Source organism: Hippocampus comes, unplaced genomic scaffold (assembly GCF_001891065.2).
Source record: "Hippocampus comes isolate QL1 unplaced genomic scaffold, H_comes_QL1_v1.1 scaffold48, whole genome shotgun sequence".
Taxonomy (NCBI): domain Eukaryota; kingdom Metazoa; phylum Chordata; class Actinopteri; order Syngnathiformes; family Syngnathidae; genus Hippocampus; species Hippocampus comes.
This window is the reverse complement of record NW_017808403.1, coordinates 2785642-2803114: the sequence shown is the minus strand read 5'-3', so window position 1 is coordinate 2803114 and position 17473 is coordinate 2785642. Positions and strand designations below refer to the sequence as shown.

Below are 17473 nucleotides of genomic sequence, written 5' to 3'. Positions count from 1 at the left end.
AGAAAATGTTTATCCCAACTCCACAGTAGCGTCCTGACGCCCAGTGACGTAACAATCGGAGAGCCAATAAAAACTACGTTTTCGTGAAAGGGCGCGGCTGTCTTGTGACATCCAATCGCGTCCAACATAGCCGCCCTCCACAAGAACCGGCTAGTTACACGGAACACTTTTGCAATTCGAAGGCACTCTGGTGTTTATCAAAAGAGCGTCTAAAGTCAGTGGCCAGCCCCCGAGGTATCAATATCAGCCTCTAAGTTTCGTTATTACAGGTACCAAGGTCGGTTTTCAGTTTCATTATTACTGATGGTGAAACAATTTAGTCCAAAGGCAAAAAAGGGAAAGCCAAGCGGCGACACAACCAGAGACAACTTGACAAGGAAGGTATGAATTAGACAGCGCGTTTTCTTTGCTAAAATGTGTTTCGTAATTAGAATATCCATCCTTACGTGTGATGTAATATGTTGTTTGTTTATGTTGCCCTGTTTACTAATTCGGTGGATAATTAGTGTCCATTTTTGCACGTTGTAAATATTTGTCTCTGTTACTTTTTAGTTTGGAAATGTGTTGTTTTTGATATGCGTGAAGTGTCTTATTTTTGTCGTAGTGCGCTATTTGGGCTATGAGGACTGAGTTTCCTATGGGGATAGATAAAATACGTTGTGGGAGAATAGAGAGGCATTGTACTAATGTCCGCCGCGATGTCACTAATCAATCTATATCAAATCTATCTAACAGTATCCAACCTGAACTGTTACGTCACATTGACCTCAATAATCGAATGACATCCAAACAACAGGTCTTTATTCAATCTTAAACGATTTTTATTGCGCAGATTTGTGTTAGTTGAACTTTTGGGGTCACTTAGTTTGGGGTGTTTTTAAAGCTTGTACCGGTACTTTACAATCACACAACAGAGGGACATGGAGTAAGAACCCAATTAGTGACTCTTGGTTTGTTAATGAGTAGCTGTGTGTCAAGTCAGCTGCTTACCAACAAAACAGGAAAAAAACACATTGTTGGTCTTGTGATTCGTGTATAATTATTTGTGTGGTTTTGAAGCAGCCCTGCACAAACAGAGCTTGATCATGTGCCATTATCATCTGCATGGGTCAACATCGGCTTGCATCATCTGCCAAATTGGTTGAGGGGAGTGATCGCAAACAGCCTGTTCTGGAACATAGCCGTGTTTCTTCTTGCCAGGAAGAGGAGCGTCTGTCGAGTGAAACCTCAAAAAAAGGGCAGAGAATTTAGTCAACCCGCTCCAGTCCCTGCAGAACTATGGAACTGTTGCTGGTAGGTTTTTAAACTTTCAGTTCCATCTTTTGGTGTGCACTTGAAATGTTTCTCTTGGATGTAACTCGATTGTACCGATTGTTGTGACCAGTGAGAGTTTTAAAGTTACCAGATGTCAAGAAAGATTACTCATTGTAGCCTAGTTAGGATAAGCAGTTTCGAAAATGGACGCATGAAATGTAAATCTTCAATCAGAACTTCCATCTGTGGGTGCATATAAACACCATCTCTCCTCCCAACGTCTTTAGGCTCACCCAGCCATCAAAGCTTTCATGTGCGGCGCTTTCAGCGGAACCTGCTCCACGCTCCTTTTCCAGCCACTCGACCTGGTCAAAACACGACTGCAAACGTTGCAGAACAACATGCAGCCTGGGTAAGGGTTAACAAGCGCACACATCAGACACTTGCTTTGTCTAAAAATACTCACTTGACTGCATGAAGGCTAAAATGTCACTTTGACTTGGGGTAAACTTAGGATGGCACTTGCAGCATACGTAGGTCCATGTTATCGTGCAGTCCAGATTTAATTTGAACCACTTATCTGAATTTAATTCTTTCAGTTCTCGCACACATGCGACGCTTGCGTTGTTTAAAAATACTCACTTGACTGGATGGAGGCTAAAATGTCACTTTGACTCGGGGTAAACTTAGGATGGCACTTGCAGCATACGTAGGTCCATGTTATCGTGCAGTCCAGATTTAATTTGAACCACTTATCTGAATTTAATTCTTTCAGTTCTGGCCGTGTCGGGATGATGAGAGTGTTCCTGAATGTAGTGCGGACAGAGAGGCTGCTGGGATTGTGGAAGGGAGTTTCGCCGGTGAGAATGGCAATGCTCAAGCACCTGTGTGAATTCTTAAATGCCACTCACTCAACTTTCTCGTGTTTGTGTTCGGCCAGTCCTTCATGAGGACCATCCCCGGGGTGGGGCTCTACTTTAGCACTTACTGCTCACTGAAGCAGCACTTCTTCCAGGAGAAGAACCCGGGGGCCTTAGGGGCTGTGCTGCTGGGAGGCGGAGCCAGGACGGTGGCTGGGGTCCTCATGTTGCCTGTGACAGTCATCAAAACGCGATATGAAGTAAGAAAGCTCAGCAGAACGAGAGCAATTGTTCAACAATTCAAAATTGCACATCAGACTTCAACCGGTTAAGTTCCACTCAAGCGGTATTTGTGTTTTGGCTTCAGTGTGGCAGGTACCGTTATGCGAGCGTCACCGGGGCTTTGCGCAGTGTGTGTCGGACTGAAGGCCCCGCTGCGCTGTACTCTGGCCTGATGGCCACTCTGCTCCGAGACGTTCCTTTCTCTGGAATCTACGTGATGTTCTACAGCCAGATGAAGACCAATTTGCCCAACGGTATGTGAAGAGAAAAAAAAACATCAGGACAGTTTGCTCGTTTTGCTCACTTTGCTCCACTGTTTCTCTTCATTTAAGAGCTCAGCGTGTCTGCGTTCGCCCCCCTGGCTAACTTCAGCTGTGGGGTCCTGGCAGGGGTGTCGGCCTCGCTCATCACTCAGCCTGCCGACGTGGTCAAAACACTCGTCCAAGTGAACCCCCGCTTGAGCACGGTTGACGCTGTCAGATACATCTACGTGGTAAGTACATGACTGGCGTGAACCAGTCTTTTATGTCCATTGTTGTGTCACTACGACGGAGTCGACGTGTTAGCCTTGGAAACATCCAAACTACACACATGAATATGACGAAACAATGTCAACATTTACTCTGCAACTAGCCACGTTCAGCTGGATCTCAGCCAACCACACCAAATGTGATAACTGTTAGAAAACACAAGAGCGGATTTCCCTTTTTTTCCCCATAATTCCCCCCCCCCCCAATTTTGTGGACGTATTGTTTGTTTATCAGTGTTTTTTTTGGGGGGGGGTGAATTTGAAAGGTTTAAAAAGTATTTATCATGAATAACACCTTCTTCTATTTTATCTTCTCAACAAGGAACATGGACTTGAGGGTTTCTTAAGAGGGGCGTTGCCGCGCTCTCTCAGGAGGACGATGATGGCCGCCATGGCGTGGACCGTTTACGAGCAGATGATGGCATACCTTGGACTGAAATCGTGAAAAGGAAAGTCAAGGCGAAGGCGGTGGATGACAAAGAGATAAGGTCAAGTGACAAAAAGAGAAGAGGAAAAGTGCCTCCTCTGCAGTTTGCGCCTCATATGTCACAAGGATTTCTTGTCCTCAATGATGGAATTGCGCATGACGCAAAAGCTGGTCAAAGGTTGACAATGTGTTCTTCAGGTGTTATGGCAGATTGGTCACATTTTATAAGTTCCGAGTTGTGTTTGTCAGGAGCAGGCCCAGACTGCCGACAATAAGCCATGCATGATGATATTGGGGAGAAATGGCTTTGACTTCTGTAACACGCACTGATATCGTGTAGCTTTTTTGTTTTCATTTACTGTGACGTTTTATAGTCCTTTATCACAATAATGATTGAATTGAGTGTTCCTTTTATGTATAGATTATTTTAAAGAAGCTACCCATGTATTTATATTTTTCTAATACAATAAAGCAAATCTTCAACGTTGACAGCGATGTGTGCTCCTTAAACTGCTCTTGGACGCTGTCAATGATTAAACTGAAGGAGACTACCGAACATCAAGACCTGAAAGGTGACCTCGGATATGCTGCTGTGCAGATATGGCAGTTATGTCATAGGGTGTGCTGAATTCTGGACCTGAGATCACTGTGACATGACATATTCTGTCTTAATCTTGGTTTACAAACCAAGTGTCACTTGATGAAGCACGCAAAAGCGCTCTGGTGCATGTTGCTCAACTATACTTCCCCCACAGCGGAGGTTTTGCAATTAAACCACACATTTAATGATGTATATTAATTAAGCATGCTGTCTTAATTCATTAACGATTACAAAATAACTGATAAAATTTGAGGTACTGTAGACTTTTGAAATAAGAGAGCGATTGAAAACCTCAATGAAAAGCAGGACAGAAGATCAGTGATGTAATTAATTTGGCAGGAGAATTCTTCATAGTCACATTCAGCTGTATGGCCTGATCAGCTCTCCTTTATACTTCAGTATACTATTTTGCAACCTTTATATAGTAGTATTGATTAAGAAAAACAACTGAAGATGAAACAAAATTTGAGGCTGTGCAATAACGCCCACCTTAAGTGTCTTATTTTCCTTTGCTCTCGGGGGGGAAAACAATCTAACCTAATCTTTGCTTTGACACGACTGTGCCGTAATCATTGACACAAATCCTTTTTCAACGGAATGATTTAATGATCCATCACCCTCATCTGACTGGTTTTGAAACACAAGAAGGGAACCTGTCTTCATCTGTATGCTTGCCAGCCTACTTTTGGTTAAATTTCTGCGCAGAAGATAAAACCCTTACAATTATTTGGGTCACTGACACGTTTCAATGGATTCATTTCTCAACTTTAAACCAAGGACACTTTGTTCATTCGATGGTCATGTTGACTGGAACTCTTTATCTTGGGCAAATAAATACACTTGCCACACAGGTCAGACTTTGACTGAGAAGTCAGCGTCTCAGCATTGTCTTAATATGGTCTTTCCAACTTGTCTTAATATGGGATGACCATCCGACAACATGCCACCCCCCGGGCCATCGTCCACCACTGCCATCTCTCGATGAGACGTCAGAACTACAACAAACTCTGTTGAACGGAACCAACCAATCACAAGCTTGGAAAAGTACTATATATATGACGTCATTTCCTGTCAGCGGCCTCTTTTGCCATCGTGTGGTTAGTCTTCCATACGGCGTTGTTTCGTGGTGAGTTCCTTGGACGGATATTTAGAATGTTTAACCTTCAAATGTATCCAGAGAATTAAGTAATCGTTTTATTGCTATCTTAATCCCCTACAGTGACGTTAAAAACTAGACATTTCATTCTGACGTCGTCTTGAAACGCCTTAGCGAGTTATGCTAACATTTGAAGCTAGCTAACTAGCTTGTGACACGCGCTCTCTCCATGCTTTCAGATCGGCTCGACTCTACACACCGCCGCCGTGAAAAACTTAGAACGTTATTTTAATTACTAACTGTATGCAGATGGTGACGTTGAGTATAAATGTGTCGCGTTAACAATGAACGTCCGCTGTTTAAAAGAGTAGCGACTCAATATTTCAATGTTGATATTACTGTAACCGTACAATATTGGATGTTGCACGATCAGAAAATTAGGCCTTTGTGGCTTTTCTTCCAATATGCTGATTTCTTTTATTCCACAGCTCTCCCACCTCACTCGTAACTCCGGGAAAGTGGTCACGATGTCCGGAAGTCTGGATGTCCTTCAAATGAAGGAGGAAGATGTGCTGAAATTCCTGGCAGCAGGAACCCACCTGGGAGGTACCAACTTGGACTTCCAGATGGAGCAGTATGTCTATAAGAGAAAAAGCGATGGTACGTGTAGATGCATATTAATGTCTAATTTCTCATTTTCTGTACATGTTTTGGAATATATTGTAATTTTTTTTGCTTTCATTTAAGGTGTCTACATCATTAACCTGAGAAAGACCTGGGAGAAGCTGCTGCTGGCCGCAAGAGCCATTGTTGCCATTGAAAACCCAGCAGATGTTTGCGTCATCTCCTCCAGGAACACTGGACAGGTAATTTGAGTTCTACACTGTTTTCTCCTACTCCACAATTAATATTGTAATGTGAAAATGCACACTATTAAAGCCGGACACCGTTGTTGGTGTTCAGGTGTCGGAAGTGTGCAAAAGTAATTATGGACGGGTTTTCATGTAAACCATTGAGAACTGACGTTCCAGGATTGTGGTTTGATAGCCCTGAGCCACAATGTACACAAGCTTTCAAAAATGAGATGAAATGACTCTTGTGCTAGAATTGACAACTTTTTGTTTCCTCTTCAGCGAGCAGTGTTGAAGTTTGCCTCTGCCACTGGTTCCACCACCTTCCATGGCCGTTTCACCCCAGGTACATTCACCAATCAGATCCAGGCAGCTTTCAGGGAGCCCCGCCTCCTGATCGTGACAGATCCACGTGCTGATCACCAGCCACTGACGGAGGCCTCCTATGTGAACATCCCCTCCATTGCTCTGTGCAACACCGACTCCCCACTTCGATATGTGGACATTGCCATCCCCTGTAACAACAAGGTGAGCCATAGAATCAAATAACTCTACAGCTTTGTTTCACGGAGGAGCTTGTTTTCTAATTTGTCTGTTTTCAGGGTCACCACTCTGTGGGTCTGATGTGGTGGATGTTGGCCCGGGAGGTTCTTCGAATGAGGGGCACCATTTCCAGAGAGCATCCTTGGGAAGTCATGCCTGATCTGTACTTCTACAGAGATCCCGAGGAGGTAAATATTATTCCGCCCCTATCTTGACAGCAGAATTCCAAATACTGACTAATGAGGTGCTTTCAAATGTAGATCGAGAAGGAGGAGCAGGCTGCTGCTGAGAAGGCTGTTGGGAAGGAGGAGTTCCAAGGGGAATGGACTGCCCCTGCAGCAGAGTTTGCCCAGCCTGAGGTTGCTGACTGGTCTGAGGGCGTTGCTGTGCCATCTGTGCCCATTCAGCAGTTCCCAGCAGGTAGGATCGATTCAGTCTCGCCACTCTGTGCTACTCCAGTCTCGATATTGAGGGTTATCCCCCCCCCCCATTCATTAAGCAGGTGCTCCAGCAGCTGTAAAGCCCACTGAAGTCTTTTCAGGTGAGTTGTCCTTTGAAATGCATAAAAACGTTTTACATTTTGGATGGTTTCTTATTATTTTTTTTTCCCACTTGCAGAGGACTGGAGCAATCAGCCTGCCACTGAGGACTGGTCCACTGCTCCCACTGCCCAGGCCTCTGACTGGGGTGGTGCCACTTCTGATTGGTCTTAAATAACAAACAAAACTGACCGTGATGGTAAATAAAGTGTTTCACACCATTTTTCTCAGTTGTCTGTTTTTACCTTCTGTGACAGTCACAAGCTGTGAATGTGTTGTGCCTTTTGAAATGTTACAAAATTAGGCTAATGAACAGAATTCTCTGAGAGAATCCAGGTGAGGGTAGAAGTGTAAACTGTTAAATGGACAATAGATAGAGCAGCACTATCACAATGATGAACTCATGGGACCTGAAGGACGCTTATGTTACTCGCAACATGACATTCCTTAGACCCACCACTAGAAATCTAACGGGTGGGGCTGCAGTCCAATTATTGGGCCATTTACAGTATGTCAAACATAAAATGGCAATTACCTGAAGGACAGTCATATCTGATAATCTGCAATCTCTTCGAAGTGGGTAGTAGATTGACATTTAGCACAGTGATTAAATGTTTTTGTGTGTGTGTGTGTGGGGGGGGGGGGTTAAACCGATAGCAACTCCTCCAAATGGCTTTCTACTTGAGCAGAATGTCGACGACTGACGCGTGTGGCCAAAGACGTGAATGACTATGACAACAGTCGTCACGTAGAGAGCATGCTTCAGTTATTAGGGCCATTTAAAGCACTGCTGAATGTAATATTCCGGAATATTCTTTGTCTTCATTGTGTACAAGTGCTAAAGAAATTCGGAACGGTTGTGCACTGTGTGCGCAGCATCCCGCCTGTGCAGAACAATCACCACCTCCACATTCGCGCTCGACAGCCGGGTGGGCGTGTCCCAGGGCGGTTCCGACTCTGCGATTGGGCGAACACTGTTTCCTTTCCTCCTCGACTTCCGCTCTCAGCACGCCCAACCACGGAATAATGATAATAATGATCAAGATGGCTACTACAGATGCCTTCTTTCTGTAGCTAAGCACCAGTTTCATGGGATCACTCCAAACTGCACTTTGTAACTCTTAAAGTCCCTCGTAGGCGACGAGGGCTACGCCGGGAACGACACTACATGGATTCATTACGGACTGTGAGGAAATTCTAGTAATTGTGTCGCCTGTAACAGTTATCCAACGGAAGCTAGCTAACAGAGGAACCAGCTAGCCGAATAGTTGGCCACTCTCTCCGGCGTTAGCCGACCACCCGCGGGGGAGCTTGGCTCGATTTCTGGGAACAAATGGCCGAACCGAGGAAAGTTCCCTTCGTCACACTCTCGTCGTTCAACACATCCGCTCCGTCGACCCCGGAGTTGAGCAAGAAACGCCGCCGCGAGGATGAGGCCATGACTTTGGGCAGAGACGGTGGTGGAAGTGTGGTCGGCTCAGAAGGTGGCGGAGGTCTGTTTGGGACCGCGCAGGGTGATGTCGCCGAGTCCGAGGAGGCGAAACCCACCGTCCGACTCAACCTCTCTCTCTCCGAGCCGAGTGAACGTGGTTCCGCCGAGTTCAACTACAGCGAGCTGGTGGACCCGGCGCCTTCACGCTCCTCTCAGGTGAGCCTCAGCGTACAATGACGTGAGCAAGGGGGTCCTCCTGTGGTGCACTTGACCCGAATTAAAATCCAATATTGTCTTCCAAAAGTTCTTTACGGTAGAAAACGTGACTATATGAAACTGTTTGCCATCAGTTATTTTACAGAACATGCACAGTAAACGCGTCATTAGCACCTAAGTTCATTTTCGGAATTTAAGGACTTCAAGTGAAATGGACTTGACATGCCCCAACATTGCTTCTGTCTTTGGATCGATAAATAAATAACACACCTTTCCAACAAGCGACGCTCTTTGTTCTTTGACAAATGAAATTTGTTGCAATTACTAGTCACTCGGTAATTACCATGTTACCCCCTTTTGACTTTTACTTGTAGGTACAACTTTCAGCAGCTTCAACTGCCCCAAAAGGACTCGCACCCCCCCTGGACCCCAATGACCCCCTCGCAGATGATGAGAGGGAGCGACGGGAGGTTGAAGAGTTGGCTAAGAAATTTGAAAGCAAATATGTGAGTTTTGTCCTAGTTCTTGATAGAGCTGGGCGATATTGCCTCAAAATAAAGTTGGGACCCCCCCCACCCCACCCCCCACACACACACATTTTGTAATTGCGTACAGGAAAAGGAAATGACAGTGACATCCACAATAAGCTTGACTTTCCTTTTTGTATTCCCTCTTGTGGGATTTGCTTTCTCCTCGACTCGATCAAGCTTTGAAACTTTTTTTTTCTTTGCATAAACATCCATAAAAATAACACAAATATATGTATTTTTTTCCCTTATGGATAATGTGAATAGAAATGCTTCCTCCTGGAATAATGTCCTTTTTCTCAAACGTATGCTAAAACAATCCTTGATGAATTCCAGTGACAAATACTGTAAACTCGAATTAATTGATCCAATCGATTGATCGCCCAGCAAATTCTTGGATAGTGTCGATAAGCAAACGTGTCTGATCTTGGCGTGTTCTTACTTTGGTGCATTGTTTGCAGGGTGGCGCCTCCAAGAAGAAGAAAAAAGACAGGATGCAGGATCTCATTGATATTGGTTACGGGTATGACGAGAGCGACCCCTTCATTGACAATTCAGAAGCTGTGAGTATTTCACATCATCAGGTTGGGGGGTGGGGGTGGGGTGGGTCCCCCTTGTCTCAATCCGTTCCTATTATGAATTGGTGCTGCGACCAATTTATATTGGTCAAAATAGGGCCAAGTGCCCATCACTGGTAATAACTGGAGTAAAAGACTGTCGACGAACAGGAAATGAAATGATTTGAAAATAGTTGTGTGAAAACACTGTTGTCGTATTACAAATGAACTCTTATTTCCTTTTGGCGCAGTATGATGAGCTGGTTCCGGCCTCTCTGACCACCAAACACGGCGGCTTTTACATCAACACCGGCACTTTGCAGTTCCGAGCTGCATCTGACTCCGAAGGAGACGATACGGAGAATAATCACGTCAAGGTACCTTCTTTGCATGTCTGCAAATCCGCAACTGTCGTCATTCAACTCACGTGATCGTACAAACCAACAACCGTCCACTAGAAGATGAAAGATGGAGAAGAGCGGGTGATTAAGAAGCGGAGGAAGAAGCAAGATGGAGCAGTTTTGGAGGAGAAGAAACCCAGGAAAAATAAAGTACCAAAGCCCGGGTAAGGTGTTCAGTTTTTGCTTCTAGAATTTGACAAAGCGGTTGGTTGCTTTTTAGGCGACAAAAACCAAGCAGAATTTCTGAAGAGAAAGTAAGTGCGACAAATCCCATCAAAATATGAAATAAAATGTGTACTCACACCAGCAATGCCACTCGGCCAACAATACTTTGCGTACAGCGCGGGAAACGCCAAAGTGATCAGCAAGGCGAATTGCGTGCGATGCATCCCCTGAAAAGAACGCAACTGCCACTCTGCGGCTGACAAAACCATAGCGGCGCTCTGATTGGTTGGACGTATGAGTTGTGATATTCTTGTGTTACTTTTTGTCCTCCGACAGAGTGTCGTCCTTGAATCGGCCAGAAAAGAAGAAGAGGAAGAAGCTGATGAAAGATTCCCTCCACCTGGCCAACATGTTGCGGCGCTTCACCAGGGAGAAGGAAGAGATGCGAAAGAGGAACGCGGCCGGCGGCGCTCTGCCGCGCCCCCAAGCCAAAGTGCCCGCCGCGAACCCGTCGCTCGTCAACAGCCAACCGAAGGCCGGCGGCGGCAACGACTGCAACATGGCCGACTTGACGTCCGACCCGGCCGTGATGTCGCTGCTCGGCTCGGCCAACAATGACGTGTTGCAGGACATGATGGGCGATCTGGACTTTGGGATGCTGGACTCTCCGCAGTCCTGCAGTCCTACTCAGGGTGAGAACGGCTCCTTGGGCCACAAGGCGGGCGCCGGCCGAATGTCGCAGGGGAATATGATGAGCCCTCCGTCGCTGCCCGCCGGTCTCCCGGGCCCTCTCTTAAAGCGCATCGAAGACCTCAGAGCGGTACGAGAGCCGCCATCTCACTCGCTATGTTGTCGCCCATTTGGGTCAGCTTTTTAATTCGTGCGGAGAAGGCTGATACGACACGGTCTCATCCTTGTTTCCCGTCACAGGCGTCCCGTCAGTTTGACGAAGAGGGCCGCAAGAAGTTCTTCACGATGGACATGAATAATATCCTACTCGAGTGAGTGGCGTTTCGCTTTTGATTTTCCTCACACCATTTTGGGATTTGTCTTGAGTGAACATGTATGCGCGCCATTCGGGATTATTAGAACAACCAAATTTAGATGGCGAGAACACCACCACTCACCTGTTTGGCTAAAAGCTGCAACCATATTCTGCCTTTTATAGTTCGGATTACAAATCATTCTCCAAGCAGCGTTTGAACTAAAATAGGCAGCGACAGCATTTGCTTTTTTTTTTTTTTTTTCTGTTTTGGACACTCAAGCGGTATTTTTAGCTTTTGTATGATTGTATCTTTTGTCTTAATAGCATAACCCTCCATCTTTGTGTGTGCGCACCAGTATCGATTTGCAGGTTCAGGAGCAACCGGCGGACGTTCGTTCGGCCGTGTACTCTCACTTGGAGGCCTTTGTTCCGTGTAACAAAGAAGGTCTGCTCAAGCGCCTTAAGAAATTGAGCCTCAACATCCAGGTAGGCGTCGACGTTGCCATCATCAAGTCTTCCTTTAAGTGGATTCAGAAATGCGCTTTGTGTAACGCTGGCCCCCCCCCAAAAAAAAACCTGTTTACGAGGTGAAGGCGACCCCAACTCAGTCTGTTACCGCGGCCTTGCAAGCGCTTCTGAAGGCGACGAGCGCTTGCAAGCAGGCTCTCGATGACATGGTGATTGTTGCCCCCGCATCAAATCGACTCGCTGACGGCGCGGTCGTCCCCCTTTTGCCCAGGACGACCGTCTCCGTACGCCGCTGCTCAAGCTGAAGCTGGCCGTGTGCAGCGTGATGCCAGAGCAAATTGCCCGATACAACATGGACTGCATCGCCAAGGTGGCAAAGTAAGCGTCCTTCCCAAATCTTCGGGTTTTTCTCCGCTCATCGTTTGGCACCGTCTTTCGTCGTTTCCCCTTGAGCCCTCATTTGCGTACGTCGCACGGGAAGTCGCTGACGTACCGCTTGCTCGCTCGTCTCTCCCTCCCGACAGACAGCACTGCGAGGAGGGAGAGAAAAACGCTTCCGAGGATGACGACGAGGAGAAGCCGGGCAAGAGGGTGATGGGGCCTCGCAAGAAGTTTGTCTGGGATGACAAACTCAGGTTGTTGCTATGCAACTTGGTACGGGTGAAGCTGAGCTGCTATGAGTTGGAGGGCAAGAACGCTTCTCCCGAAGATTACCTCAAAGCTTTCATGGAGACAGAAGTGAAACCTCTTTGGCCCAAAGGTTGGATGCAGGGCAGGTCTGGTTTTCTTTTTTTTATTCTCCTCCTCCCCTCTTCCCCTGACTTGCTATTGAACGTTCAGTGGTCAATCCCTTTTTTTGTTGTTGTTGTTTTTGGAACTAGGATACTGTTTAAAGAGAGCATCATAGCTCATGGCCATCTCACCGGCTACACGTGAGTAAAGCGCCGCTTGGAAACCGTTTGAGCGCAGAGTGACCAATCGCACTGATTTGACGTGTTCCTTTCAGAGCAAAGAAAAAGATTCCCTCCGCACCAAAAGTCAAGCCAAAGGTGACACTTGTTTGTATAACAACTCGTTATTGTGTGAATGAGTGCCACGTGATTGAACCGAATTGCCACTCAGTCAAAGACGAGAATGTGTGGATTGCCCACACGATCACTCTAGTCTGGGAAATGACGTTTCAGTTTTCTAATTATGAAACAATATCAAATAAACAAAAATCACCAGTGACTAAAGAAAACAATTGAAGACAATAATTTTGAAAGACATTTTCATGCCATTTTAAAAATCGGACTTATCGATGGAATCACCAACTCTAAAACTATCCGATAGTGATCGTACAGATCTGATCAGACCGACCAACGACCATCTGCAATTCCCTGATTGGAGGTTTGTCGTTTATGAGCCAACAAAGTGATGAAGTGGAATCTTTGTTTTGTCAGGAGGCAGCGTGGCTTCAGCGGACTTCGCCCTCAGCATGCGTCGCCGCGTCCCCCGCCGGGCAGGTTGCTAAGCGAGCGTCTCAACCCGCGTCGGAGCCCATCTGCCTGGATTCCCTCGACGGCGACCTGGCGGTTCCTTCCCTGGACTCCATCTCCCAGGCGCTGATGATCCTCGGCAACGCCGCCAAAGGCCTGGCGCACGGCGACGCCCCACCCTCCCCGGATAGACCCAAAGGCGTCGCCAACCCCGCCGCCGCCCCCCACGTCTCGGCCCTCGTCCAACAGCAGCAGAAAAAGAACTCGGTCGGCGCCCCTGGCGCCGGCAACCCTCGCCACGCGTTCTCCTCTCCGACGCCCTCCGCCCCGCTGTCTCGGCCGCCCTCGGTCACCTTTTCGCCCGCGTCGTCGGTCCGGGTGGACGCTGCGGGGGTCGTGAAGGGCCCGGGGCAGGCGCACAGACACTCGGCGTTAAGCACTCAGAGACCCGTGGGCGTCGCCGTGCCGAAAGTCAACGCTCTCACATCTGCTTCGGCGCCGAAAGCCCGCCTTCCGCCCACCGCGTCGCCCCTCGCGCCTCCGGGATCAAAGATGGCGGTTTCCGCTCCCGCTTCGGGCCTCCTCAAATGCAGCAATAATAAAGGAGTCAACAGTAGCGACCCCGTCGTCATGACGTCGCCTGCGTCTCGACAACCGTCGTCCGCGCACATGAGCCCCAAAAGCTTCCTGGCGACACGCCCGCCCCTCGCCCCGCAGAGCAAAACCTCCGCCGTGCCCGCCGCCCACCCGGGAGTTCAAACGACGCAACCGTCGGGCTTCATCACCCCGATGCACGCCACTCTCACCAAATCCAGTCACAGCGGCATCACGCCGGTGGTCAAACTCACACCTCGCACCCTCAACTCGGCCGTCACCACCTCCCCTCGCACCCCGGGCTCGGCCGTCACCACCCCGTCTCGCGGCCCGGCTTCGGTCGGCCCCGCCCAGGGCGTCGCCGCCCCGTCCCGCAGCCTCAGCTCGGCCGTCACCGCCTCCTCCCGCGCCCTCAACTCGGTCGCCGGCACCTCGTGTTCGCCCGCCCCCTCCCCGGTCCCCAGGCCCCAGGCGACACCCGCCATGCAGCAGTTCTCTTCCAAAAGCCCCGCGGGTTTCCGCCCGCCCTTCTCAGGTGCAGCCAAGGCGGGTCCAGGTGGCTACGCTCCCCCCGGCAACCAGAAGACTCCAGTCATCAGCAGCAGCAGCAGCACAGCCAACAGTAGCCTTATCAGCACGTCATCCATAAGCAAACATTCAGGAAGTGCCACCCCCCCGACGGCGCCCTCCACCAACACGGGCCAGCGCCAGAGGTCGGGCGGGGTGACGGCGTCTCAGGGGGCCAAAGCGGTGACGTCGGTCCCGTTGTCGTCGGCCGCTCCTCAGCTGCCTCAGGTTGGTGCTCTCACGAGCTTCCCGCTCTTCCCTTTCGCCGCTCATGGTGAGGAACGTTCAAGCTACACAAAAAAGTGGTGTACTGTACATTTTTCATCTGTATTCGGGAAGAATCCTCGACAGAGAAGCTCCTTGTCAAACAGTTGTTCTTCTCAAGCATCTTGAGCAGGGACTTGCAGGGAACAAAATTCGACCCGGGAATAGTCATCGACGGCGCCCGTCACTTGCCGAAAAATAATGAGAAAAACCTTTTCTTCTCCAACGATACTTTTGTCCTGTAATGTGATGCGGTTCGTGAATTACTAGAAATGCCAAATATTGTAAGAAGCGGAAGAGATCTTTTTTTTGCAAATAACAATTAGAGACACCGTGTACATCTCCTAATATTCATGTTTTTCCCTGTATGATATAAAAACAATAGAATCCAAACATGCATATATTATATTTTCCCTCCACATTTAAGATGCAAACTGTTCTTGTTGACTTTCTCCTTTTTTTTTTTTTTTTTTTTTTTTTTTTTACTCAGGCATCATCAGCTGGTGGCAGCGGTCTACTGGGCTCCGCCCCGTCGCTTCCTCTCGGCTTCGGGATGCTGGGGAGTCTGGTTCCCGTGTCGCTACCCTTCCAGTTCCCCCCGTTGCTCAACTTGCCCCCGTTGGGCGCCGGCGGCTCCAGCGCGCCGCCCACTAGCGCTGCGGCTAGTAGCAATGCATCCTTCTCTTCCTTGACTCAGAGTGAGTGTGGGTCATGCACCTACATGGGGTTTAAAAAGTCTACACACCCCTGTTGAAATTCCAGCTTTTGGGGATTGAAAAAAATCGTTTGCTGGCCTGGTCCCTATCCCGAATGTCGGGGTCAGCTTTATTGCATGTTTTAGTTACAGTTAGAAGGAGTATTAGGGTCTCACTGAAACTTAAAAAAAAAAAAAAAAACATGGGGAAACTTAAAATAGCATAAAAAACATGAAGAAGAATGAAGTTGTGACATTAAAAGAAAAGAGTTGTACTGTTTTTATCTCGTATGTGACGGGAGAAGTGGTTTTAACCACTTGGTTTTATCAAAAAGTTTCTTCAATATAAGTATCACAACTACTGTGCTATATATGTCGACAAATGCTAAATTACGTGATGTTTACGTGGAAGTTTGCGTGTCACGTGGCTGTAAAATGGCTGTTCTGGTTCATCGAGTGACCAATATTCAAAAATGACCTTCTAGTGACGATGGAGTATGAAATATGTGAAGGATTGCGAACCGAGCCTCTCTTTGTGTTTGCCATGCATCCATTTCGTTTGCTTCAACCTCCCTCCGTCTGTTCTTGTGTGCTGATGTCTGCCGTCACCAATGTTGTGTTGGTCACATTCCCCATCTGCCTTTTTGTTTTCTTTCTTGGTCGTTCTTCTTACCTTTCCGTTTCCTTGTGCCCTCCTTTTCACACCCCCCTTCCCCTTCCTCTGTGCTCCCATCCTGTCTCTCCTCAGATCTATATAAGAGTCTCCAGTCGGGGTCTCAGGTCGCTCTGCCTCCTCACTTGCAGCTCGCTTTCTCAGGTACAATGTGAGCCTCCCTCCCCTCCACCTTTCCACCGTTTCTCCTTTCTTGTTTTTCAATGTGCTCTGCTCATCCAGTCCGCCCCCCCTCCCCCTTGTATGCATGTTGCCATCGAAGACATTTCAGTATATGTTGGAGCTTGTGATTGACAAGAAAACAACTTTCTTGTTTCCGTACAGATGTCAGCCAAAGCCAGAGTGGAGACGCCAAGAGGAAGACGCTATGATAGCAGTCGGGGCAGACCACTTTTCAGGAATGAATTTTTAAAAGGAAAAAGAAAACCATTTGGATCACTTTTACATCCTTGACAGCAAAACAAAACGACAAATACAACTTGTCGATGTTTACAAGACAGACCTATATCACTGTGGACAGGGAGAAGGCACTTGTGTGGGTCTGTCTGATTGCACCGTGCGCTTGTGTGTGTGTGTGTGTGTGTGTGTGTGTGTTTGTGTGGCCGCCCGTGTGTATATGTTGATAGAAGATGAACAGTGTGCCTTTTGTATGTTTCCCTCTCTGATGCATGGTCAGTGTCTCCATGGTGCTCTTTTTAAACCATAATGAAATGATCGCTGACTTTGGTAAGAAAAAAGGAAGCACATCGCTGACTTGCAGCTTTTTCCAATTCCCCAAGCTGAACACTTTTTCTATTGAATTCTTCAATGAGTTCCATTCTGTACAGTACTGAAACCTTTTAATTAAAAGTCCTACTCTTCACATGCTCATGACTATTGGATGCTGTGTGTTTGTGTGTGTGTTTGTCTGCATTTGACCTTGCAACAACTTGCGTGCTTTGGAACAAAGTAAACATGACACCACAATGAATAGGCAGTGTCGATTTTTATCAAGCCTTAACATAATCCATGTATAGCAAGGCGTATTGGGCCGAAAAAAACGACCATGAAAAGTAAGGCGTTTTTAGCCGATTTTTAGCCGAAAAAAACGACCATTTATAGTAAGGCGTTTTTGGCCGAAAAAAGCGACATAGTATCGTAAGGCGTTTTTAGCCAATTTTTAGCCGAAAAAAACGACCATGTATAGTCAGGCGTTTTTAGCCCTTTTTTAGCCGAAAAAAACGACCATGTATAGTAAGGCCTTTTTGGCGGAAAAAAGCGACCATGTAAAGTAAGGCGTTTTTAGCCGAATAAAAAGGACCATGTACAGTAAGGCGTTTTTGGCCGAAAAAAACGACCATGTATAGTAAGGTGTTTTTGGCCGAAAAAAGCGACCATGTATAGTAAGGCGTTTTTAGCCCTTTTTTTATCCGAAAAAAACCGACCATGTATAGTAAGGCGTTTTTGGCCGAAAAAAGCGACCATGTAAAG

General features: G+C 47.4%; 3 protein-coding genes across 7 annotated transcripts; all 3 read left to right on the top strand.

Annotated features, from left to right (window-relative positions):
* Positions 1 to 159: 159 nt before the first annotated feature.
* LOC109508431 (solute carrier family 25 member 38-A-like) lies at positions 160 to 3841 on the top strand. Its single transcript, XM_019858404.1, has 8 exons — positions 160 to 381; positions 1201 to 1293; positions 1542 to 1666; positions 2030 to 2114; positions 2195 to 2374; positions 2482 to 2650; positions 2729 to 2889; positions 3248 to 3841. Exons 2-8 carry the CDS (start codon positions 1279 to 1281, stop codon positions 3368 to 3370), a joined length of 858 nt encoding a protein of 285 aa, XP_019713963.1. The 5' UTR covers positions 160 to 381; positions 1201 to 1278; the 3' UTR covers positions 3371 to 3841.
* Positions 3842 to 4987: 1146 nt separating this feature from the next.
* On the top strand, positions 4988 to 7207 carry rpsa (ribosomal protein SA). 2 transcript variants are annotated; one of them, XM_019858516.1, is made up of 8 exons: positions 4988 to 5079; positions 5538 to 5709; positions 5797 to 5915; positions 6183 to 6428; positions 6503 to 6631; positions 6704 to 6863; positions 6946 to 6984; positions 7062 to 7207. In XM_019858516.1, exons 2-8 carry the CDS (start codon positions 5577 to 5579, stop codon positions 7154 to 7156), a joined length of 921 nt encoding a protein of 306 aa, XP_019714075.1. In that variant the 5' UTR covers positions 4988 to 5079; positions 5538 to 5576; the 3' UTR covers positions 7157 to 7207. The 2 variants fall into 2 exon arrangements, with proteins under 2 accessions (XP_019714075.1, XP_019714074.1); XM_019858515.1 differs by having other exon boundaries at positions 6943 to 6984.
* Positions 7208 to 7850: 643 nt separating this feature from the next.
* On the top strand, positions 7851 to 16873 carry ubn2b (ubinuclein 2b). Of its 4 annotated transcripts, none has more exons than XM_019858512.1 (16): positions 7851 to 8630; positions 9005 to 9136; positions 9619 to 9720; positions 9966 to 10091; positions 10176 to 10279; positions 10617 to 11100; positions 11211 to 11281; positions 11622 to 11751; positions 12005 to 12111; positions 12258 to 12509; positions 12615 to 12665; positions 12740 to 12782; positions 13176 to 14600; positions 15127 to 15334; positions 16079 to 16147; positions 16328 to 16873. In XM_019858512.1, the coding sequence occupies exons 1-16, from the start codon at positions 8316 to 8318 to the stop codon at positions 16372 to 16374; spliced, it is 3666 nt and encodes a 1221-aa protein (XP_019714071.1). In that variant the 5' UTR covers positions 7851 to 8315; the 3' UTR covers positions 16375 to 16873. The 4 variants fall into 4 exon arrangements, with proteins under 4 accessions (XP_019714071.1, XP_019714072.1, XP_019714070.1 ...); XM_019858513.1 differs by having other exon boundaries at positions 7857 to 8630; positions 10173 to 10279; positions 13176 to 14586; positions 15122 to 15334; XM_019858511.1 differs by having other exon boundaries at positions 7896 to 8630; positions 10173 to 10279.
* Positions 16874 to 17473: the final 600 nt, after the last annotated feature.

Excerpts from the sequence above, each read along its gene's own strand:
- LOC109508431 (XM_019858404.1), top strand. Across the intron at positions 1,667-2,029 it reads CAGAACAACATGCAGCCTGG|TTCTGGCCGTGTCGGGATGA; the intron begins GTAAGGGTTAAC and ends TAATTCTTTCAG. Across the intron at positions 2,651-2,728 it reads GAAGACCAATTTGCCCAACG|AGCTCAGCGTGTCTGCGTTC; the intron begins GTATGTGAAGAG and ends TCTTCATTTAAG.
- ubn2b (XM_019858511.1), top strand. The coding sequence starts at position 8,316 with ATGGCCGAACCGAGGAAAGTTCCCTTCGTCACACTCTCGTCGTTCAAC. Across the intron at positions 12,510-12,614 it reads AAAGGTTGGATGCAGGGCAG|GATACTGTTTAAAGAGAGCA; the intron begins GTCTGGTTTTCT and ends TTTTGGAACTAG. Across the intron at positions 16,148-16,327 it reads CTTGCAGCTCGCTTTCTCAG|ATGTCAGCCAAAGCCAGAGT; the intron begins GTACAATGTGAG and ends GTTTCCGTACAG.
- rpsa (XM_019858515.1), top strand. The coding sequence starts at position 5,577 with ATGTCCGGAAGTCTGGATGTCCTTCAAATGAAGGAGGAAGATGTGCTG. Across the intron at positions 6,632-6,703 it reads TCTACAGAGATCCCGAGGAG|ATCGAGAAGGAGGAGCAGGC; the intron begins GTAAATATTATT and ends TTTCAAATGTAG. Across the intron at positions 6,985-7,061 it reads GCCCACTGAAGTCTTTTCAG|AGGACTGGAGCAATCAGCCT; the intron begins GTGAGTTGTCCT and ends TCCCACTTGCAG.